At 39.7% G+C, this 25,115-nt stretch overlaps 1 protein-coding gene across 1 annotated transcript in view; it reads left to right on the plus strand.

The window, feature by feature from the left end:
- ACSL3 (acyl-CoA synthetase long chain family member 3) overlaps positions 1–21,838 on the plus strand; it is a 35,666-nt gene extending 13,828 nt beyond the window's left edge. Inside the window, exons 4-15 of the mRNA XM_005424651.2 lie at positions 1,522–1,631; positions 2,832–2,970; positions 4,754–4,904; positions 5,518–5,641; positions 5,796–5,867; positions 6,371–6,510; positions 7,182–7,354; positions 8,257–8,331; positions 8,978–9,169; positions 9,953–10,067; positions 14,747–14,904; positions 17,729–21,838. Coding sequence (XP_005424708.1) covers positions 1,522–1,631; positions 2,832–2,970; positions 4,754–4,904; positions 5,518–5,641; positions 5,796–5,867; positions 6,371–6,510; positions 7,182–7,354; positions 8,257–8,331; positions 8,978–9,169; positions 9,953–10,067; positions 14,747–14,904; positions 17,729–17,892 — 1,613 coding nt within the window. The 3' untranslated portion in view covers positions 17,893–21,838. The remainder of the gene's footprint in view (positions 1–1,521; positions 1,632–2,831; positions 2,971–4,753; positions 4,905–5,517; positions 5,642–5,795; positions 5,868–6,370; positions 6,511–7,181; positions 7,355–8,256; positions 8,332–8,977; positions 9,170–9,952; positions 10,068–14,746; positions 14,905–17,728) is intronic.
- Positions 21,839–25,115: the final 3,277 nt, after the last annotated feature.

A 25,115-nucleotide genomic window follows, 5' to 3' on the forward strand; every position in this document is an offset into this window, starting at 1 on the left:
TATTTGCAGATGAGTAATTAAGTACCCCGTGGTTATTCCCGAGATGATGCTCTGCCTTCTGGGCGGTGTTGTCAGCTCAGTTCTGCTCCTTGGCTCGGGGCAGCTGAATTTCTGCTACATGTTTACATAACAGGGGTCACTGCAGTAAGGAGAGCGAGCTCGTGGGAACGAGGAGAGGCACTCTTCTGGACTTTGCTCCCACCAAATTAAAGAAAACACAGTGCATGTGCATTTGCCCTGCAACAGTTCTGAACTATGATGGGCTGTTTTAACAAGAAAAAAAATAAGTAGAGGTCAACTATTTACTTTTCTGTGTAAGAAGACTGCTTTTGAGTTGTTTTGGGTTAGTAACTCCTTGGATTTAAAATATTAAAATAGAAAACTTAGAATACAACAGAACTTTATTTAATTTCATTTTTAATCTTTGCTGCAGTGATTACAGCCCTAATGTACAACGGGCTGTCTTATTTTCATAATTACATTCTTTTAATATTTAGCTATGTACAGACTAAAAAGCAGAAGAAAAGCAGAAGATACTCAGATACCTGATGTGACAAAACTCCCAGCAAGAATACTGTAATTATGGATTGTGTTGATTGATCTCAGAGCTTTTATGAGATATCCCTGTTTAGTGTTGTGCTTGGAAAATACAAAATTTTTTTTTTTGAGAGCAATACTTCTCTTCAATTTTTAGCTGCCTTTTTCTTTCTTAGTCTCTTTTGGTCTCTTGTCATTCAATTCCATTAAAAATGCCAGGAAATTAAATATTATTTTAAAGGTGATAATATGAAATAATTGTATAACACACTCACTAATGAGCTGACCTTACAAACAGGAAACAATTTTTCTTTTAGTAAATTTCCTAAATATTTTCTTTCTTGCTATTCTGTATGACTCTCATGATGTCAGTTCAAGGTCTAATGACTGTGATGATTAAACCTTTATTACATTATTTTAAATAGATGGCAGAACCAGCTAGTCACAGATTTATTTCTCTGTGTGAGAATTCTCTGCTGATGACACATATTGCCATGCTGTAATAATTTGTTATTAGCAGTCAATTGTAAAAGGTTAGTAACAGAGTATGTGAATTCTGGAAAGAGAAGTCACATGGATGAAAGCTGTTTCTTTCCTGTGTGCAAGAGGAATTTTACACAGTGATTAAACTGAGAAGGTTTGCCTACTTTTCAAATGGTAAAAGCAGTGACAGTATGAGAGTAGATCCAGGAGAATTTCATAAGGTGATGTGGTTTTGGGACCTCTAATTAGACCTTGGAAAAGAGTAAACAGTCACATAGAGAATGGTTGTTCATTATTCCTTCTGGGAGTAACTGAAGATCACCCTGTATTTAAATTCAGATGTTAAGAGGCTTTTTAAATACAAAACCGTCCCATCTTTGAGTTGACAAATATTTTTACTGTGTTGCCCAAGTTGGAATAGATTGATCTCAGTTCTTTTTTGTATACTACACTTGAAAATGTAACCCAGGGACTGACCACTTGCCCTGTTTTGTGTTTCAGTTGTTACCCTGTACGCCACGCTAGGAGGCCCAGCAATAGTTCATGGGCTGAACGAGACAGAGGTGACCACCATCATTACCAGTAAAGAGCTGATGCAAACAAAATTGAAGGTCGGAAAGCTGTTCTTTGGCTATCTCTTTGCAGTGCGTCTGTTCACCATTCTAAATGGCCTGGTTCCATTGTGCAGAGCAATGATTTATTGCCTTTCCATAAGGCAGACACTTTGGGAAGAAAATTTATGTATCTGTCTTCATGTATAGAAAGCGGTACTTTGCTTTTAGTGGGTTTTAGGCTGCTCAGTGACTGCAGAATGAGCAATTTACAGTATTGCAGAGCTGGAGTGCTGCCTGGAAAAACACCTTTACAAGAAACTGCTGTGGTTTCTGGGTGGATTTAGTGCCTATAAATGTAACAATGGGAAGAAAAGAAAAATGTATAAAGAGCTGACTGTGATCATGCTCCTGGCTTATTATCAGATGTTTTCCCAGCAGAGAATGGTTTTTACATCTAAAGATGGGTCTTTAAAGAGTTAGAGCTGTCTTTCCATGCAGGGGGAGAAAAAGCTCACTAAACATTAGCACAGTCAAAGAACTGACCCTGGTGGAATACCCAAGTGGAACAACTAATCTGCATGAGTTTCATCACTGTGTGTTTTGGGGAAATGGACCTTTCAGTTAAGGAAATTGTTTTAATGGAAAACTGTGCTGCTGTGGAAATTTGAATGAGAATTTCCCAAACTTTAAAAAGAAGTTACTACAATGACAGTATCTATGCCATGCACATTTATTTCAGCTTGCAGTGAGAGAATGTATTTGCTCTGCTATAGGTGATGATCTCTTCTTCCATGAGAACACTGATAAATGTCTTTGAGCTCATATTTTGCTTGAAATGCTTAATTAGTAATTTTGAGGATTTTTGCTAGCTGTTGCTTATTTTAAATAGGCTGCTCCTTGGTTATTATGCTAAGAATTATAGTGAGCTCAGTAATTTTTCTCTGTGTTCTATGGGAAGGGAAAGTCAATTATGTCTACAAATCACTGCAGTCTTATTTGTGGGGTTCTCATGAAATAAAATACAAATCAGTGAATGTTTGGAGAAGTTTTTCAACTTAAAATTGGAAAGCTTTGTGCTTTGCAGCTATTTGAGCTTGGCAGGTTTATTCTTTAAAATTCTGAGGTGTTTTATATTAATGCCTTTAAAAAAGTATACAGCAGATAGCATGGAAGTTTTTGTTCTTGTTTTTGTTTTTTGCTTTTACTTCCTGGCATAAAATAATTTTTAATTTCTGAACCCCTTTTTCATTTTCACAGGAAATTGTTTCTCAAGTTCCACTACTGCGGCACATAATTACAGTGGATGGCAAACCCACAACGTGGGCAGAGTTCCCCAAGGGGGTCATTGTTCACACCATGGCATCTGTGCAAGCCATGGGGGCCAAGGCAGACACTGGTAGGTTCTTCCTCTGCAAACCATTTCTCTTGGTGTCCTAGTCTGACCCTGTTGAGTAAACTTGAAGAAACTGCAGATTTAACCTTTTCTTATCTCCTTTTCCTTTAAATAAAATCCGTGTAGTTTTTTTTGTTTTGTTTTATTTTCCTTGTGGGTGGTTGGATTTTGGGGTGTAAGTTTGTTTTTTATTTTTCAACAGAGTAAAAACTGACTCCACAATCAAGTGTCACAGGTTGAAGGGTAGTTTTTAGGATAAGCAACTAATTCAGGATAGAAACTTAAAAAGTATTCTTATGATCAGACATATTAAATTCAGGTTGTTCAGGGCACAGAAGGAAAATCATTGTGTATTCTATAACAAAAGAAATCAGTAATTTGTTACCATTAACCTTTGTAAAATTCACAGATAGCAAAATGTAAAATAGTCATTTGAATCTGATAGAACTTGGTCACTTACTGCATTTCTGAAAGCATCAATCTATGTAAATTCATTGAAATCTATTTCTGGTCTGTGTGATATTTTTAGAACTCTAATTCAGATTTTTAGATCTTACTTTAATTGTAATCTTAAAAATTTTTCTTGGCTTTGAAGAGCTGCTGATCCTAATATTTTAAGATTTCAGTATATTCAGTAATTGCTTTCTTTTGTTCTTATCCTTTGTGTTTTCAGAATCTCTTAACTACTGCAGGCTCAGGAATGTTGGATTGTATTTTAGGAGTAGGGGGGTGGTCAGTCCATCTGATTTTGATGTTCAGGGGAATGGCAGATTTACTCCAAACATCATGACCTCTCAATTTCTTTGGGAGATGCATTTCCCTATTTGATATACCAGTTTCATGTACTACTAAAACAGTTTAGTAACAGTGTAGTAACATTGTAGTTTAATACAACACCAGCAGAAAATTTTTGGCTGTAATTCATTAGCTCCCTGAACTTTTTTAATCTATGTGCTATGTAAAAAGGTATTTAATTTTTAAATATCACATACTCTGCACTACAATAAAGAAACATTATCTTTGTCAAGTTAACCATTCATAAACTGTGAAATGCCATCATGAATTGTTTATGGTCAAGCATGTCCAATTAATATTAAGTGGATGAGCTATTGCTTATGTTTCTTTTCCTCTGTGTTGTTCATTGTGCAGGATAGGCAGGATTCAGTGAGTGGAAAATTATTACATGTTGCTTTCTTGCTTCTCATTCAGTGTGTGCACTGTGCCTCATGCACTGTGTGTGATGCAGTTTCCTCTGAGTAAGCACAGTAGTTTTTGTATTTTCTTGCTCTCAGCACAAGTATTTAAAAAGCACTTTAATCCAATTAAAGCTGTTGAACTGCTTTTAAATATTCATGGAGGTGGGAGCTCAGGTTGGCTCAGCAGTGCTTTGCTACAGGTATTGCAGATGAGGCAGTGTGGTGTTCCCTGCACAGAGGGGTGGAAGCAGGGCAGTGAACCTTCCCAGGGCAGGGATGCTCAGTAGTGCTTTGGACAAGACAAAGCTCTGCCTGTTTTTCTCTCCACTGCAGGAGCAGGGGAAAAATAATAGGAAAACTGTTGTGGCAGGTAAGGTCAATCAGTCAAAGTATTGCTCAGCTAGTGCAAAGTTCCTACTCTTTATGGAGGCACTTAAGCTTGACCATAATCTTTTTTAAGTAAAAGCAGAATGTAATATCAGGAGTCCTGTGGTGCTATTGCAGCACTGCTGAAATGTGTCAGTGTGTCAGATCTCCCAGCCTGAGAGGCTCTCCACACATCACACATCCTATTTTTTAACAACTTGCAGGAAACAAGCAGCCATCCAGACCTGTGCCCTCGGATATTGCAGTGATCATGTACACAAGTGGATCCACAGGAATTCCCAAAGGAGTTATGATCTCCCATTGCAACATAATTGCTGGGATAACTGGAATGGCTGAGAGGATCCCAAATCTGGGGTGGGTACCAACTGTTACTGACCAGCAAGTAAAGAAGTCACGTGGTTGCATTTAATTTTACGTTAACTACTGTGTAAAATATGAACTGTTTTATATTGCTTTGTCTGTGACACATCATACTATGCACTGATAATTGAGCATCTTCCAGCACTGCACTAATGACATGATACTACTTCATGTACTCTTTGTTCTCTCCTCTTTGGTATGTGGGCAAGACCAGGACACAAAAACCTGTGAGGGCACCTTGCACTAGAGTGGTTGAAAGCCTCCCTAAGCAGTGCTTGCCTTGGTTAATGTTTAAATTCTGTGGCTTCTTTCTGTGTGGTGCAGTTTTTAATCTCATCCACTAGGTTGCCTTTGCAACCCTAAACATGGTTGTCTGGGGATGAGTAACCAGAGTAGCCATCACCCTTTTTTCATGGCTTAAATCTACAGTGTGTAGTATGTAACTTTTGAAACAAAACCATTATGATTTGAAATATGCTCTCAAGCTCAAAGGCATTTTCTACTTTCTCATTTCTGCAGTAAACTTTGCATGAATTTGGCTTAGTGATGCATCTGAGGACTCTAGTGGTACAGCATAAACCTATATTTTAAAATAAATTCTTTGCAGGGAAAAAGACATTTATATTGGGTACTTGCCCCTTGCCCATGTCCTGGAGCTGAGTGCTGAGCTTGTGTGTCTGTCTCACGGGTGCCGCATCGGTTACTCTTCCCCTCAGACACTGGCTGACCAGGTATGTTGTAAGTCCTTACACTAAAGTAAAAAAGAAATTTAAAAAAATTACTTATATCAGATCTTTGTAATATTTCTTTAAAAACAGTACAAATTTTGTTTCTGATGTTAAAGATCTTGAATGTGTCTGCTAGTAAACTTGTTCTTCACTTTAGTCTTCTAAAATAAAGAAAGGAAGCAAAGGGGATGTTACTACACTTAAGCCAACTCTAATGGCAGCAGTTCCGGTAAGTAACTGAAGGATGCATGATTTTTCAAACCATTATTTAAATATAATTTATAATTCAATTTTTAGCAACAAGATTAATACCATTATCATTTAAATAGAAAAGGTAGAATCTTTGATGTTAAGCTGTCTTAAAATAATAATTTTGGTACTTATTTGTACATTGGGGATAAACAATTATTATATGAGTATCAAACTTTTTCAAAGTTAAGATAGCTAGAGCGATTCAATTGCCATTTTAATTAGTAATTTCTAGTTTGTTACAGTGAAGGAGTGGAATGAATAGAGTTGGCAGCTGGGGGTTAACTGCTGTTCCTGCCTAGATTTTGCTTTCCTCCTTTCCATGAACATCATGCTGTCTCTTACAAGGGAACAGGAGGGAACCTGGGAAATGGGGTTGTTGCCTGAAGCTCGCTTGAATTTCTAGTTTGTGTTTTCTTTTTGCTGTACTGAATTCAGGATTTCTGTTTCTTTGAGATAAAGTACATCTTTTTACATAACTAGGAAATTATGGATCGAATCTACAAAAATGTCATGAATAAAGTGAATGAAATGACCAGTTTCCAGAGGAATCTATTTATATTGGCCTACAACTACAAAATGGAACAGATTTCCAAAGGTTACACTACCCCACTCTGTGACAGGTAATGTTAACTTCCTTTGTAATGCCACCAAAAAATCAAAGTCTTACCATGGGAGCAGTATTTGGTTTTCTTGTGCTTTTCTTAATTTTATCATTGACACTTTGAACATGAACAAATCCATACTTAAGTGTAAATTGAAACAACAAATCAGGAGTTTGTGTGATGGATTTAAATACTTACTGATACAATTTGAGTGTTCTTTAACTTGAAACTGATAGCAAATTAACATTTATTGAATTTTTATCAGGAATTTAATAATTGATTTATACCATTTTGGGGTAAGATGAGAAGTTTATTCCTTCAGAAAATTGTAGGCTCCATATTTTAACAGAGGGGAACAACGGTATACCTCAAATTGGAAAGAACCCACAGGACCATTGAGTCTAACTCTGGGTTTCCATGAGAGTAAAGGATAATGTATTTCCAAAATTTATACAACTTAAAGTCTTTTTAGGAGAAAATCATGCAACTGTACTACCTCATTAAATCAGAACATGGAAACAATCTTAGAAATCTGTGACTGTATTTCTGAAAAATTCAATGTGCTCCTTCAAGGCTTTCCTTGGCAGTCATAAAAGCATATTTGAAGACTGTGAAAACTCAGTTCAGATCCAAAACTAGGTTCTCTCTTGCTTTGTTTTGAAGCTCCAAGATGTCCCTTTCCCTTTCAGCCTTATTTTCCGCAAGGTGCGGATGCTGCTGGGCGGGAAGATCCGCGTGCTGCTGTGCGGCGGCGCCCCGCTCTCGGCAGCCACGCAGCGCTTCATGAACATCTGCTTCTGCTGCCCCGTGGGGCAGGGCTACGGCCTCACCGAGTCTGCTGGGGCTGGCACCATCACCGAAGGTGAGTGGCACTGTGGCGCTCAGGGCTGGCACCATCACCCAAGGTGGGTGGCACTGTGGCGCTCAGGGCTGGCACCATCACCGAAGGTGAGTGGCACTGTGGCGCTCAGGGCTGGCACCATCACCCAAGGTGGGTGGCACTGTGGCCCTCAGGGCTGACACCATCACCCAAGGTGGGTGGCACTGTGGCGCTCAGGGCTGGCACCATCACCCAAGGTGGGTGGCACTGTGGCCCTCAGGGCTGGCACCATCACCCGAGGTGGGTGACACTGTGGCCCTCAGGGCTGGCACCATCACCCAAGGTGGGTGGCGCTGTGTCCCTCGGGCACCAGCGCCCGCGCTCAGCCCTGCGCAGCTCAGCCCTGCCCACCTGCTCCTTGGCTGGTGCCACCAAGTGCCATCAGGGTATCCTGCAATCAGGTGTTCCCAAAAATGTATCAAACAGTGCTGGTTTGGTTGCATTGTGCTAAAGCAGGTGACCCACGTGTAAAATGAGTGGTAGAGCCGCCCATTCTAGTGTGAATGGGATCTTGGCGTTGTTGTACTTACCACATCAACTTAATAATAATTTTCAGATTTTGTTGAGTATATTGACATGTCAGGAATTAAAATCTTCCTGCACCAGATGTTAATTTCGTATAACAGAACCTAATGGTATCAGTTGCCTTTTAGATACTGAGGGTATCTCTCAATACAGCCGTCTACTCTCCTAGAGGGATAAGAATTTTTATCTGTGTTCTCTTGATAAATTGGTTGGGTTTTCTTGGAGGTTTGGTTCTGCGAATTAAAGTTTAGAAATAAATAGCAGTTAATTTTCACTGAGGATGCATGACAACAAAATATTTTTTTTCTGACCATCTTTGGTTTTTTGTTTTTCTGAAAATGCGCTTGTTTAAATTCTAGTTTGGGACTACACTACAGGAAGAGTGGGAGCACCTTTGGTCTGTTGTGAAATCAAGTTAATGAACTGGGAAGAAGGTGAGAATTCCTGCTTATGATTTAATTGTAATGTGTTTGTAAGAACTGTGTTTTTCTATTGGGCTTTCCTCAGTGGCAGTAATTAAAGACTATTTCTTGGCTGTTTGCATTTTAAATGCTACTTTTGTCTATAAAAGTTTGCTCTTGGGGAGAAGAAACGTAAAATAAATCCCTCAGTAGTTTCAAAACAGGGAAATATCCAGACACAAGTTATCAATGCAAGTGGCATTTTGACTAGGTAGTAGTATGCATGGTACCTTCAGTTGCCATTAAGAAATTATTTTAAAATAATCTTTACAATATTATTCTTAAAGTCATTAAAATTGGCATGTAGAATAGAAGCTTAATGGATACTTTATAAAATACATATAATAAGTTTTGAAATGCATTTGGGTATTTCCTTTTACTGCAGGCTTTTATGTACTGTAGAGTAGAAATACATAATACTTAAGTGTGTTTTGGACTAATGCAAAACCTTATGGATTTTTCCTTCTCTAAACTATGAGGCAAAATTATTTGGTTTTATTTGAGCCTGTGTGAAACTGATAAAGCACATTACTTACTACTACCAGAAGGATGGCACAAATTTTTCCTTTGGAATATGTTTTCATTCTCATAAACTTAATAAAACTCCCCGTCCTTCCAGGTGGATATTACAACACTGACAAACCATATCCTAGAGGTGAGATCCTTATTGGAGGGCAGAATGTGACTGTGGGCTACTACAAAAATGAGGCACGAACCAAAAAAGATTTCACTGTTGATGAGAATGGGCAGAGGTGGCTCCATACTGGAGACATTGGAGAGTTTCATCATGATGGATGTCTAAAAATTATTGGTGAGTTAATAAATTCAGGTAACATGTATTTGTATAGATATTCATATACACACACATCTTTCAGGGCTGTGAAATACAGTAATGAAAAAAACCTCCATATCTTGTCATGCAATCTAAAGCCTTCCCATTTATCTCAGGGAAGTTCTGATATGTTAATGTGAACTTGTTTGTGTGTTTTAGAAGCTGATTTTTAGTTCACTTTGAAACAGTCTTAACATTGAGTCCTTAAGTTAGTGAGACTGGGTAGTAATTAGGGAGATGAATACAAACTGAGTAGATAGGCTGCCTTATATTGTATAATTTTATACAGTTGTGTTCAGTAACCTTAAGTAATTTGGGCATAATTTTTGGTTCCTATTGTTGTTTTTCAAGTAAAAGGTGAACAATTGCTCTTTAAATATGGATTTAGCCTGAAATAAATAATGCCACCAAATGGTGCATATCCTGCCTTATGGGTCTGGGCCAGTGAGCACAAAATGTGTGCTCCTGGCTAACAGTGGCTTTTGCATAGTCCTATTTGTCTTCCATGCACATGATGGTGCTGTCATATAGGAAATGCTGTTCTGAAGGCAGAAAATGCATGGAATTGTAATATCCCTAATTTTGTTGGGACAGACAGACTGATAAAATGCACTCTAGAAACCTAACATTAAAGGTTTCTGGTACATTCACCGAACATGAGTCGGTTTGGATATTTAAATAAGCATTTCAGAAAAATGTAAAATCAATGTTTCAGAGTTTTCTGTTCTGTAATTAACAGTCAATTCCTTTCTTCCTCGATAGATCGCAAAAAGGATCTTGTAAAGCTGCAGGCAGGAGAGTATGTTTCTCTTGGCAAAGTGGAAGCAGCTCTGAAGAATCTCCCACTGGTGGATAATATTTGTGCATATGCAAGCAGGTAAGAGCAGCTTATACTTTGTTACTTCTCTGTTCTTTGTCCTCTTGAAGCAAAATGTTTTGCCACTCAATGTGTAGAATTTTTTTAATCAGTTAAAAAAAGGCTTTTACTTAAAATGCAATGGAATAACTCCCTATCAAAACTAAAAGATCTGAAATCCATTTTTGAATGGATGAATTCCTCCTTCCCCTATCTGGAAAGCAGCTGAGCATTTTTCCTTTCTCATTTGTTGTCATCATTTATTGGAAAATACCAGTGATGAGTCTTACATTCCCCCTTCCCCTATCTGGAAAGCAGCTGAGCTGTATTGCATTAATTACAGGCATCACTCAAGCACTTTGACAGTGTTACCTTTAGAAGCCCTGGGACACCTTGTTCCTTGCTGTGTTTAATTGTCATTTGTCCTTCAGAGGAAGTACTGTGGTACTTCAGAGGAAAGTGGGAGAAAAAAGCACCAATGGTCCAGTAGCTGGCTTGTGAATTAAAGTTCCTTTTCTTTATCCCTGCAGTACAGCACCTTGAAGCTTGAGAAAAAAACACAATCTAAACACTGTGTGAACACAGAATAAATGACAATCAAATGTCATTTCTATTTGCTTTACATGTATACTAATAAATGAGGTGATAAGGGGTCTAACATGTCTTAAGTTTCTATTTCTAGAGTTTCTTATCTCTTACACATATAAATATACTTCAGGTGGTCTTTGTTTCCTGTTGATTGAACAACATCACTGATGTTTGGAAATTATTTTGGAGCTTCTGAATGATCAGAAGTATTCTGACTCCCATTGATGTCCCAAAAAGCCCCACTTAGATTTGAAAGCAGCCAGGATAAGCATACCAGAGAATTTCTCAGTGGTAATAAATAAAACAATTAACTTCTGGTTTGTTCACCTGGTTCTCTGTAATTTTGGGAGGGGTTGCGTAGTCATTCTTTAATTGCAGTTGTGACAGCTTTGGATCAGTAGGCTGGCATGCATTGGGCCAGCCACTGCTGAGGAAATTTCCATTCTTTTGAGCTTTATTTGTGGTTTGGACTCACTGTGTGAGTCTCACATTTGCTGGCTTTGACAGCCTGAAGCTGCAGCTGTTCCAAGCACCCTCTGTGATCTGTGGAGAAAGAGCTTCCTACATGATTTCTTCTCTTCCAGGATTGCAGTTCACTATTGGACTTGTGCTACCAAATTTTTGTGTTAATTTTGCCAGGCCAACATAACATTGGAAGCTAAAATGCACTTGCCAACCAGACACTTGACTCTGATAGGTCATGTCTTGTCTATTACTTAAAAAAGGAAAACCTATGAGCAATTTTTAAAGGATTACTTAAAAACAGGAAAACCTATGAGCAATTTTTAAAGGTAATTTACAAACAAGAGTCCAGACCAAGGACAAACAAGACAAGACATTCCAGATTGGTTTTTCTGTTGCTGTTGTACTTTCTTAATACTATTATGTGTGTAATGTGGCCTGAGTAGCCAAGTAATAGAGTCCCTGAATGATTGTCCTTACGCACATTTCATTGTGGGCATGTGCTCACCTCAGCAGCATGAGCTCAGAGAGGTTTTGTAACAGTGCCTGTGACCTTTCTTGGATCCTGTCTCTCCTTATACTTTGCCTGGGTGATCTTGTATGCAGGAGGAGTCCTTTATTTGTAGCTGTTCTGTCTCCCACGTGCAAAAGGACAAGGAGGGCAGACTTGTACAAATGGGTTTAAAATATCTGATTTGACCTTAGATTTTAGGGTGTAAAGCTCCTCTGAACACTGTAGTAGGGAATCAGAATTGTTTGCATGATATTGCTACTTCAAAAGCTGTATTGACTTCAGACAAAATAAGTGAGATAAGAAATAAAAACATTTGCTGAAAGGAATTGTGATTAGAGCTCTGTCAGGGGAGACTCCTACTGCTTTATCAACACTTCACCCATCCAAGACACATGAAGTGAGTTTCAAGCATCTTGTCAGGAAAATAAGTAGCTCAGTTACCTGAGGAATGAGCAAACAGGCAAAAAACTGGAGGAAGTCCTCAGTAATCTGAAGGAGATAAGGACCAGGCTTTACAGAATAGAAAGAGTGGTATCTATGTGTAGTGCCATTAAATATGTTTCTGACTACAGGTCTGAGAGCCATACATGGGTAGAATTGTAAGCACAGCAAGGGAATGAGGCTGCCTAGTGTAGGACTGACATTCTCTTTCATCGTGGAAGAGATGACTAAAGAGGTCTTGAGGACCAAAGTCTGAAAATTTCCACTGGAAATCACTTCCAAGACATAGGTACCAAGTACAAAGGATAAGCATAAGGAGCAGCGACAGGGCAGTAGCTGCTCGAGAGGGACGATGTACCTTCAGGATACCTCTCAAGACAAAACAGTGCTTTAGCATTTGAACTGCAACAAGTGAAGATTTAACTTGGTGGCACAGAATGAAAACCTACATGTACCAGGAACTGAGAGCTGCAAGGTGTTCTTTCCAAGAAAATAACAATTGGATGAACCTGTTTGTCCAAAACAAGTACACTTCTACTGAAGGGGCTGAATTTTAGATGAACAGAAAGTTTGATGCTTACCCAGCCAATGGATTACTTTTGTGTGCTGTTTATCCCTGAAGACACTGGTGATATTGCAGGACATGATCTTGAGCATGTCAAAAGACTACAGGAACCAGGGGTGAAAGTGCCAGAGTCCTTTGTGTCCCAGGTGCCTTCACACACAGTGCTTGCACAGCAGGGAGCAAAGGTACAAGGGTTCAGTGCAGAGTACAGCATGAGTGTGCATGGAGGAAATGGGGCAGAGGCAAAGGCAGAAGGCGAGATACAAGCAGTAATGATAGTGAGGCTAAGCTGAAGTCATCCTTTAATACATTTTCAGGAAGAGAAAATGAGAATGGTTTTGTGCTGGCAGGCAAAGCTTGTGATGATGCTGCCAGGGAAGTCTGTGTTTATAATGGACCCTGGTGCAGTCTTCTCAGCTCCTGGCAGATGCCCATTATGATTCATTCTAGTAACAAAGGAGAAAATTGTAATTTTCTAACCAAAAGCATATTTAGAGGTAGTATCTTAAAATTATCTTGAAGACCTTAAAGGATATAGTACAGTAATCTGCATGCTAGGGCTATGTTTCTATATTTTGTATTAATGATCTGTCTGGTGAGAGTTGAAAAGGTTTAATAATTCTGTAGATAATGAAGATGGAAGGGAACCAAAGCCACAGTGGAGGATAGGATGAGAATTCAGAGCAAGCTTGCCTAGATGGAGATTTGCTTGAAAAGAGCAGTAAGTTGAAAGAGAGGAGTTGTAGATTATACTTGCAGCTAAATAAACTGCAGAAGTTAAGGGTGAGAACCACCAGCTGGTAGCAATTCTGTAGGAGCTGACATGAGTCCACAAGTGCCATGCTGTTATAAGAAGGTAAAAGGCATAATCAGATCTATTGCTTACAAAATGCATGATGATGTCTTTGCTCTAACAAGTATTAAGGGGTCTGAGCTCCACATGTAGCCCATCTGAAGACATGGACCTCATGAAAAGAGTCCAGGAAAAAAATGGCAATATCTGGCTAGTGACCTGTGATGGCATGAATTGGGAGGAGAGGGCACTGCTGATATGTCTAAATAAACCTCAGAAAGGAAGCAAGACTAAAAAGATGACAAGGAAAATCTGTGGATGGATAAATAGCTTCTGTGGAAAAGAGAGGGACATCTGACAATTGTGAGGTAAATTTCAAAGAGGAAGAGTCAGGAATTTCCATCAGCAGCAGCTTATCCATGCTATGAGTGAAGAAGTGTTGGCATTAGTGCTTGCTGATGTTTAAGCAAGATGTAGACAAACATCTGTTAGATGTATCTGACCCTGCTTCAGGGCAGGTGAATTGATTAGGAGCTCTTCTGAAATCACTTTCAATTCTGGCTCTGTGATCTGCTTTGTTACAATGTGTCAAGCTGTTGTGTGAGGTTCTGTGCACATTTTACCTAAACTCTGCACCATCAGAAAAGCTTTGAATACCTGTTTCAGAGTGAATTGTGCTTCAGGGACTTTGAGATCACATCTTCCTATGTTCTGGCTTGTCAGGAGCAGACAACCCAAAGACTTTGAGATCACATCTTCGTATGTTCTGGCTTGTCAGGAGCAGACAAAGAGTGCCAACAGTAGAGTGAGTGTATGGACAATCACTTGAAAGAGAAACAGAAGTCACTTCCCTTACAGAAGCAGGCATCCTTTGAGATGTGTTGTGCATATGCTCATTCCACAACCTGCTGTCCAACCCCTCTTCACTGCAGTCCTCTACTCCTCTACAGTAACTGGACTCTGCAGTTGAGAGGAAACTGAGGTAGGGAGGCCGCACACCAGGCTCCATTCCGGGCTGCCAAACATGAGCAGAGGCAGTGACATCGTGTGGGTGCTGCTTCCCAAAGCTTTGGGCATGAGACACAGTGGAATATGCATATGGACAGCACACCTTGAAGCAATCCAGTTACTGTAAGGTAAGTAGCTTCTCTTTCTACTTACTTTAAAGCAGGCAGAGGTAATTTGTGTGCTATTTCAAGAGGATTATCAGGTGAACAAAAGCCAGCTGTTAAGAGCAATATCTCTATGTGAAGTGTAAAAACCCCCAACTTGAAATGTTATTTTTGAAGAGTTGTTTACTTTGCCAAATTCATACTAAAGTACATTGTGCTTCTCAGTTTCCATTCTTATGTCATTGGATTTGTTGTGCCAAATCAAAAGGAGCTCGCAGAACTAGCCCGAAAAAAAGGATTTAAAGGAACTTGGGAAGAGATCTGTAACAGTCCTGAGATGGAAAAAGAGGTTCTGAAGGTGCTAGCTGAGGCTGCTGTGGCAGGTGAGTGCCTGGGTCGATGGTATCAGTTTTGTGGACTGCAATGTCTGTGAAATAGGTAAGCATAGGCCCTAAAATTCTTACTTGAGTGTGTACATTTCATTGAACCTGTACGAAGTGAAATTTTCATGCAAAAACCCCCAACAACAAAACATTAATTGGGTCAGTCCTTTTGTTTCATGCAGCTTCTTTTACTGTGGCCTATAGCTGAGGAAAGAATATAAAACCAGTGAAGCTTTACAAGTATAGTTTTCTGTGTGTGTGTTCTTTAAGATGTCCTGTGGTATCTTGTTGGCCTTGCTGCTGGTCCAAAACCAGTGTGGGCCAGCTATAGATCCATAATCATAAATTATGCATTGGGTATGAGACAGTCTCACATGCTGCATACCAGTGCAGAGTTGAAATAAAGCCATGGTGACAGGGGCTCTCCTGGCTTGCACTTGCATCTGAAGGATTTCCAAAACCAAAGCAGCATCTTTGTAGTTAGTAATATTCAGAAGACTTTGCTTCAATTAACTTCTCTAGCCACACTTGAAAATTACTCAGATATTCTGTACTAGTGTCCACAGTATCTCATGGGAGTTTGTAGCTTCTTGGCCTGTTTGTGTGAAGAAATGCCTTGTTTGTCCCAGCCTTCCATCTGCCAGTTAGGCTGACTCTGCTGAGCTGTGCTCTGGGAGGGGCAGTGGACAGTTCCAGTGGTGGTTGTGATTCTGGCAGTGTGGATTATTCCTCCCCCTCAGTATCTTTTTCATGCTAATTGGCCATACTCTGTCAGGCTGTTCTGGTGCAGAATAAAGCAGTGACACAGAGATATTTTGTTTGTTCTTTATAATAATTTCTGCCTTATTTTTGCTTTTGGCCATTTCTGAGCACTGGGCTTTTTGCATAACGCTGTCAGTTATGGCCACAGGATGATTTTCTTTTTAAATGATCGTCAGGGGTGTAGAATTTTCCATACTCATCTCTTGGCACTTTCCTGTAATGGATGTTGCCTGCTGTTTTGCAGCATCATGATGTCCTTCTGTCCCTCTTTGCTCTTTATCCTCATCCTTTTTACCCTGGATAACTACATGCTTCCAGAAATTTCTGCTTGTCAATATTAATTGTTTCTCCATATTGCTTGTGAATATGTTAAACTCTGATGAGACATTTGCCAGCTCCATCCCAGGAGCACCCTTCTGCCATGAGTGCAGTCTCAACACTGCAGCTGCTCTTTCCTTGCCCCACCTCTCTAGCCTCCTTTTCTTCACTGCATGGAGCATGTGGCCAAAGTCATTCTCAGAAGCTCCTGTGATGGAGAGCATGTACAAAGTTGCTTTCATTTTTTGTGTAACATTATTCTAAAAGAATTAAGTACTTTTAAATTTGATGAAAGGTAGCATTTGGTTCCGTGATTTTGATGTTATTTTATATTTGGTTTTCATTTTCACTTTGGTATCACAGGCTTTACTTTTAAATACTATGGGTTTTAGTGATAAATTGCAAAAAAACCCTGAAAACCCAAACCTAGTAATCTAATGCCAGAGGGAGGAAAAGGGGCAGGAAAATCTAAAAATGGCAGGTTGCACATGATAAATATATTTGTATATATTTTTGAAATTCAACTTGAAATGAGAGTATTTTTCTATTATTGCTATCTGTTGGCTACTTTTCTTAGTTATTTTCTCTTCTCATATCTGAAACCACAGCAGAAATTGTTGCAAATGATAGTGTTTTGTGGTGAAGGTGTAACATGGAGAGCACTGCTCTCTTTCAGTATAGGGAAGAGCTCTCATATGAACTGAATTCCCTTGATCAGTTTAGAACTATGAGGAAGAAACAACTTCCCCCATTTTTTCTAACCTAAGTAGTATGGATTTTAAGATATTCTCTCCAGATGATGGGTACCGTGATGCTGATAGAGCAGAGTTTTCTTGGTCCTTCTGCTGGTCAGAGTGACCCCAAGATGCGTTAGAAAGTCTCTGTTCCCAGCACAGCAGTCAAAGAAGGAGTTAGAACTCTTCTGTTCTCGTTCTCAAGGTTGTTTATTGTTTCTTATCTCTAAAATTCTTTCTCTGGCCTGCTGAGGTCCATTCAGCAGGTCAGACAGAGGAACACTGGCCGCCCTCGGGGCAGTGTTATCTTTTATACTAAAAACTACGTGTACAATATTTACAATAAATTCCCAATACCTATCACCTATGGTAGACAGTGAGTTTCTACCTTAAACCAATCCAGAATGCCAGCATTACAGCAGAAGAGGGAGGCCAAGAAGAAGGAGGAGAAAGACTGGGCACATCCAGATTCCTCCATCTTGCCTCCTGAAGCCCCATTCTAAAAAACCCCTAAAATCTATTTTTCACCCCGTGACAAACTATTATTCTACTAAGACTTCCGTGGCTTGCAGATCCTCATATAAGGTTGGTAATTTTTTCCATGGGTCAAAATCAAAGTCACAGGAGTCTTGGGCTCTGTGCTAAGGTCTCTGAGGCCCCTGGCAGGGGTTCAAGCCATCCAGGGCAGCCAGAGGGATGTCCTGAATTCTGACAGAGTTTGTTTTGAGGATATAATTTCCCTGCACTGAGGAAGTGCATGGAAGTTAGGGAGCTGCAGAGATGCAGAACAGCTGGGCTTTATTCCAGTATTTCTGTGGAAGTTGGACAAACATGTACTAGCAGATTCTGTCCTGCTTGTGACCCCAGAGGTGGTTAAACCAACCATGGGGGGTTGGAGGGGCACTTCTTCATTTGGGTCACATGTGTGAGAACATGATTTCTCCTTTTGTGCTTAACTTCAGGAAAACGGCTCCATTTAGGTTCTGTATTAAAAATATTTATTTTCACAGCAAACCTGGAGAAGTTTGAAATCCCAGTGAAGATCCGTTTGAGCCCAGACCCATGGACCCCAGAGACTGGTCTGGTGACGGACGCGTTCAAGCTGAAGCGCAAGGAGCTGACGGCGTTCTACCAGCCGGACATTGAGCGCATGTACAGCACGAACGTCAAATAGCCCCTGCCCACTGCTGCTCTGCTGAGCTGGGATCAAACAGCAAATACTTGAATTGCCTGTCTCAACCCGACACTTGAGATCAACACACAAAACCACCACTCCTCATTTCCAGCCTAAACTGCTCTTTTTAATGACATCACCACGATGACTGGCGAGTTTGGTAAAATGTTATGGCAGCAAATTTGTGTGTCTCCTTTTCTCCAGTTTTCTCTGCTACCTTGTCAGTCTGTGGATTTTCCCAGGTCTTTTTGGGAAACCATGATTCTGAAGCCTCAAGTTTTTAAACATTTATAAATCCTGTATAATGTTTTATTTGTATCTTTAAAATTTGGATGTATATAGAGAGAACTTGGCTATATAAGAAATGGTTATACTGGGGGCCTTTTTTTACCTAATTATTTAAAGATAAGAAGGTATTGATGTTGTGACATTATGTACATTGAAAATGCTTGTAACAAGGCAATTGTTGAACAGAGGACCAGGTTATTTGCTGCTGTGCTATTTTTCTGTGTAAATCTGAGGGAGAAAATGTTTGACATTCCAGCTTGTGTAATGCACCTTCAATATGTGCCTAATGGTTACTTTTATTTTTATGTGAAAATGGAAGGATGGTCGTGGCACAGCTCTGCCTCAAGGCAGGTACTCTTGCAGGTGTTAGTTAAAGCTCCTTTAATGCAGAAGATGCTATTAACACAGCAGGAGTTAAACCTAGGAATAATCTCTCAGATACAGAAACTCCTTTTTTAAATAGCGCGTGACCATTTCATCCAGAGCTGAATTGTGTACTGCTAATATGAACTCTCATCATTAATTTCACCTTACACTTTACAAGCTTGACTGTGTCCTTTTAACAGGGGGACTGTAGCAACCTTTGTCTTTTCTCATTAGGACATTACAGTGGGTTTCCTCTTTTGATGTTTATTAAGGTTTGGCAAGACCCCTGCTCTGCCCTAGCTGCAACCCAAATCTTCCTGGGGGGATTTTTAAAGTCATAATGACAGTTATGTTCTCAGCTCACACAGTGCCTAGCTGCCCTTTGTGCCATTAAAAATCTCCCTTTGATTCTCTGTTCTTTTGTGTAGTACTTTTTGCTTTAAAAACAGATATCTGAAGCATTTGTCAGCCAGAGTTATTTATGTTGCTTGGTTTGTTACACCTAATTCTTACTTTGGGAAAAAGTCTCAATTTCTGTTTCAATAGGGATTCATGGATATTGTTTGAAAAAATATGGGGGCTCTTTTCATCTTGAGTGACAGCGTTCAGATTTGTTTCAGATGTGAATTTTATTTTCAAAATATTTCTGGAAAGAATATTCAGGGTTACGTGAGAATGTGAAAAGGCATACATTAGTCAACTTGGTGATGAAGCAAATACTAAAATGGTTTTAATTTGGAGATTACTCTCTTGTGTATCATTTACTTGTAGTACTAAAACTCAAGGTCCTGATGCTTACTTAGTGCCCTGCTATGGTAGCACATAGCCATGCTGAAGCTTGGCTGGGGAGAGGGAGTTCCTGCTGATTGTCTTTGTGACATGAGGTTTTGGGAAGTATTTGATGTGCAAATTCTCATTTTATAAACCTCTGAAATATTGTTTTAATTAATGCTCTCCATTGATTATTGAAAGCAGATTCATAGGAGTTGAAGGTTACCAAGCAGGTTCCCTGATGAAATGATGAGGTGGTTTGTGCTCATTATGGATTTCCCCTGCTGCTGCCCATGACAAACTGTTAACATTTGGTAAATTTTGGTGTAAGTAATCAAATGGAAATAGAAGCAACAAAAAGAAATCAGAACCATATTGTTGAGATTATTGCCTTTAGATATCCAGATCATGAATGAAAACCTTGTGACAAATAGAGACAAGACAAATGTTGAAAAATGACTGAAGAATCCAAATCTGGAAAAATTGCCAAGGCTGTAGGGAAGTGTCACACCATGTATTAGACATTACTAACACTGAAATTTCTATCTGTGCTTTATCAACAGGTTCTTAAATAGAACTCAGCACAGACTGTACATTGTTCAAATATTTTTGTGATTTTTAGTGAAAAATAATAAATTGCTGAAGTACTATGTATATCACTTGGTGCATTGTTCAGCAGATTTAAGGAAATAAATCTGCTTTTGGTTAAACAAATCTGAAGTTAGTATTTTGTTCTGCTAAGGGTTTAAATCCCCTTTTGAGAAATTGCGTAAAGGAAACTTTTAAAATGGTTTGGAAATAGTTTTATTTCTTTTTTCTAATCCAGTCACAAGATGGGGTTGCAGTCTAATTGTGCATTTGATTTTACAGTTCAGGTTTTTTATGTTTAAAATGGATGTCATATATATAGTTTCTCTTTCATTAGGCATTAAGATTCATTGTGGACATTTATTTCCTCTACAGAATGTGAAAACAAAGCAGTTCATTAAGTTCAGTCTCAGTGCTGGAGATAGACTTTTTAAAAATCTTTGTGATGAGTGTGGGGTTTTTTCTTTTGATTTATAGCAGAAGAGAAACTCCACTCCTGCTGGATTGTGAGTATTCCATGTCCCATTGAGGCCACCTGTGCTGGGAAGTGCTGGGGACTGGGATGTTCACTCAGGCTGCAGCTCAGGTTTGGGGCTCCTTGCCCTGCTGCTCTGGGCTGCCAGGTCCTTCTGGCTGCCACTCCTGCTTTGCTGAGCACAAGAACAGCTTTGGAGGGGTTTGTTCCAGCCCTGCAGAGATGCACTGCTTGCCAGTTGGGAATCTCCTCCATAATTTTTTAATTTTTTTTTTTTTGTGTGTGTGTCTTCCCATGCCCTGAGTAACAAGAACAAAAGTACAAAAGTACCTGCTGGAATGCACTGCAGTGTCCCAGGGGCTGTGGGCAGCTGTGCAGGAGCTGAGAGCTGTGTGTTTGGGAGGAGTGAGAAATCTGTTTTGGGAGGATCACATGGGGGATCTGTAATGGAAAGAACTGTAACTTTAAACAATCTGAGTTCAAACTAAGAGCAAGGGGCATATACCTCACCTGAAGGGCCCCCAAAAGAGAGGGGATTTTTAACAAAACTTTTGTAAATAAAAACTTATCAGGTCTCTGAATCATTGAAAATTGTAACTACTTACTCTCTTGTGAAAATCGATGTATTTCATTATTAAAATGGTTGACCAAGAAATTCCAGGGATGCTGTGAATATCCTTTAAATTCCACAATTCTTTAAAATATTTTCAGGACTTCAGGCTATCATTCAATCTAGATGTAAGTGTTCTTTACAGAGCATAGGGTTTCTGGGGTAGGTGAGAAATTCAAAAGTTGCATGTCAGAAAAGACAGTGTGAGTTTGCTGCTGCAGGTCTCCCAGAGGCAGGAGCACATCTCAGAGGGGAGCTGTAGCTGAGCAGGGAGAGATTCTGCTGGAACGACAGTGAACAGCAATGTGTGACTGGAGCTAAGAGCAGAGCAGGTCCCTACATCCCACTGCTTTACAGACAGATGCAGAGAAGGGTATGGAATCCAAACCCTACATTAGGAACACCCTGTAAAGCTGGTAAGTTTATGCAGAAATTGCTATAGGACATAAAACTCCTTTGCAATAACCTTTGTCCTGCTAAAATTCACAACCTTTTTATTCTGTACTAAAACTACATTTAGGTGATGCAATGCAGCATTTTTAATTTTTATTACTGTGGTGTATTAACTACTTTGGACTTGGTATAAAATAGTGTACATCTGTTTCTTTACTGGTAAGGGGAACAATTTTCAACTTGCCTACACCTTGGACCAGGCTGAAACATGAATTGAATGACCAATTGTATGTTGTTGTAATGGGTTATTTAATGTAAACTCATTTTCAATGTGATCTTGGTTGTTACTATGAACTGCCTGAACATTGTATACCCTAATTGAGTTATATTGTATGAATTATTTATTTGTAATTGGATATCATGTTTCAAAAATAAAATTAATTTCACAAATTGGGTCCTGTATATCCAGTTTTTTCAGTGGTACAGAGTTGATAATGTAGAAATGTGTTCATTATTGTCAAATGTTTCAAATACATGTGACCATTTTGGACTGAATGCAGGAGCAGAAATTACCCAGGTTAGCCTGGATTTTCACTGCAGGAAAATTAATTGTGTTTGGCCAATTTTTATTTGCATATGCTCTGCCATTTACATGGATTTAAAAGCACTGGCTGTGGGTAATACCTGATGTAAAGCTGTAGGCTTATGACTTTTTTTTTCCTATCCAAGTGTGCTAGGACTCATATTTAGTGTGTAATTTCCCTTAAGTTTGTGTGTTGAAGGGTCAGATACTAGATGTTTGTAATTAGACTTCTTAAGAGATCTTGAGCACTTAAATTTCAAATTTTGGTTACAAGCTCACAAACCATTGGTGGTGACACTCCAGCTTGGAGGCGTCTCAGCAGAAGCCTCTTTTTCCCTTTTTTGTGTCTGTTTACAGGTTCCCCAAATGCCCAGGGTCATTCATAGTGCTGACAAAATGTCAAACCTTCCTTGCTGTGTAGCTGATATTTTTGTTTATCCCTTTAACCAGCCATGAGAAGGCTTCAGCTTCCTCTAGGTTCAGTTATATCCAAAGTAGTTATTTTTTTCTTTCAAAAATAGTGGTGGGGGGGGGGTTGAAGACTGAAGACTTATTTCAAGTGATTTAGGATAATGTGATTCACTTTAACTGATTTTTTGTTTTGCTTTTGTTAGACATTTTTAGCTAATAAAATGCTGTTAGGGCTCTCTTTAGTAAAGAGAAATGAACAAGTTCAGACCTGTTATAATCGGTATTTGTAACAGAAACTAATTTCAGGATGGATAAATGTAACCATATCAGAAAATATGTTAATGTAGCCATTAGAGAAGCATGGGATCAAAAATAGATGCAATAAAAATACAAATAAAAACATTGTAGACCTGAGTTGCTCTTATTGTCCACAAAAAAATCCTGGGCGACAGCAGGAAAAGGGAGTACTCCAACAGTTGAAAAGGTGAGTAATTTTTGAAAAAATAATTGTACTACTTTAAAATATTTTTAAACCCTGTTGTTATTTCCGCATGTGTAGGATTTCTCTGTTGGCACTGAAGGTTAAAGGAGAGCCAGGCCTGAGCTCTGCTCAGAGCAGTGCCTGTCCTTCCCTGCTGTGCCAGGGAGCTGCTGGGCAGTGCTGGCCATGGCCCTGCTGAGTCCCCTGCCCTCCTGCCCAGTGTTCTCCTGCTGACCAGAGTGCTGTGGATGGGAGCTCTGCCTTTCCCTGGAGTTGGTGTAAAGGGGCTTTGCGTGCCCTCAGCGATGCAGGGAGCAGAGGACAGATGTGCCTTTTCTTTGTGCTGGGCAGCCAGTGGAAGAAGAGTTTCTGTTTGGGATGGAAGGTGCCAGTGATAAATGGGAAATGAGGGAATGTTCCCTGGCAGGGCAGCTTCTGCACCAGTGGGAGAGCTGGAGCTGAGGGCAGAGCTGGTGGTGGCAGTGGGACTGGGGCTAGGGCTGTCCAGCACAGATCCAGCTGTGTGGGGCAGGAGGGACAGCAGCTGTGGGCGGCTGAACGTTTCAGAGAGTGTTGGCAAGTGTTTTCCCTACTCTAGCTACAATTAAAATAGTACCTGTGGCTTTTAGCAAGTAGTGTCTCTAAGATTTGTATCCCAGATTTCATTATGTGGACTGGCTTCAGCATTTAATTCCTGCTTTATGTGCAAAAAGGCTGGGCTTTAGCCAAGAGACCTTGCACAGCGCTGGCCATCAGGGCGCTTCTATCTACAGGTACTCCTGGATGGGCATCCCCAAATGCTGCCTGGTCTCCCGTACCAGGTGCTTGGCAGAAATGCAAACACTGTTTCCCTGTTGGAGTTGGGTGGGTTCAGTTTCCTGGGAGCACGTGTACCCAAAGGGATAGTGCAGCCTGCCGTGCATGAAATGTCACAAAATGTTTGATATCAGACTTCAGGGGTGCTCAGCCATGCCAAGTGCAACAGCAGGAAAAGCCATGCACCACATTTGAATCCCTAGCTCCTGAATTTGCATGTATTCCACAGTACCCTTTCCCACTGCGTTACAAGTGTGTGTTTATTTCTCTCTCTGGAACTGCAATGCCTTCTATTGGGAGCAAGGTTGGGTAGGTTGGTTGGTTTTTGTTGTGGTAATTATTTGCAGATAATTGGGAGACAACTTTATGAATGTAAGAGTTAAACTTCAGTGGAAAAGTTTATATGGCTTCCCATTGATGTGCAATCGCAGAAGTGTTTGGCAATGAACCTGGTGAACCTTTATTCCTCTGAAATGGTGAGATTTTGATGTAGACTCTTACACTGAGTGAGTTTCCTTACATAAAGTGAATTTACATCAAGTTTCTGCTACTTTAGACTCCTAGAGAGGTTAAGGGAGAAAGAAGCATCATTTTGAAATGCAAAATTATTAATAGCAAATGAAACTATCAAATTCCCATAACATTCATTGTATTTTTCTTAATTCTCGTCAGATACAGGTTTTTTTGTTGTTTTCTTTTTTTTTTAAATAAGGTTTGTATTGGGAATTTTTCAGCAAACTCTCCATTTTTGGTACATTTTCTAGTACCATACTTGCATAGTTGTTTTTAAATCTTAAGCATATAGCTTAAAAGACTGAAGAATGGTTTGGAAAAATGGTTTGGAAAGCATAGTTCCTGTTATGTAGTGTAGTTGGAAGATAATCTGTGGATGTTTAACAAGCTGTAAGGAAGCTATTTACTGAAACTCATTAAGCATTTCATGTTTCATCAGTTCGCTGGATCTCACACACATTTACTAGGTATTTCTGCCAGGTTTCTTGGAAATGAGGTGATTTTGCTCAATTTTGTTGCAATTCAGGACTGTTCCAGCTAAAGCAGTGTAACACAATTAGCAGCAGGGCTGAGAATGCCAGTGAGCAATGTGACCTGTTCAGCATCACATCCTCTTCCCTCCCCTGCTTGCCAAAGCTGCATAAGAGCTGTAAAACAATAGGAGAATCCAAAAAAGGGAGACTTTTCAAGAGTAATTTCTGTATCAAAATGGGTTGATTGATACCCATTGATATATTTCTGTATCAAAATGGTTGATAAGTTATTGGTGGAGTGCAGCTCCAGTGGGACATGTGCCTGTGTCTCTGCACTCCCATGGGCTCACAGGCACAGGCAAACATCATGTGTGTGACCTGCAACAGGGCAATTTAGGGCCAGAAGGTTTTGGGTTTTCCCTTCCTGGTGCAGAATGGAGCTTTGGGGGGAGGTG

Source organism: Geospiza fortis, unplaced genomic scaffold (assembly GCF_000277835.1).
Source record: "Geospiza fortis unplaced genomic scaffold, GeoFor_1.0 scaffold318, whole genome shotgun sequence".
NCBI lineage: Eukaryota > Metazoa > Chordata > Aves > Passeriformes > Thraupidae > Geospiza > Geospiza fortis.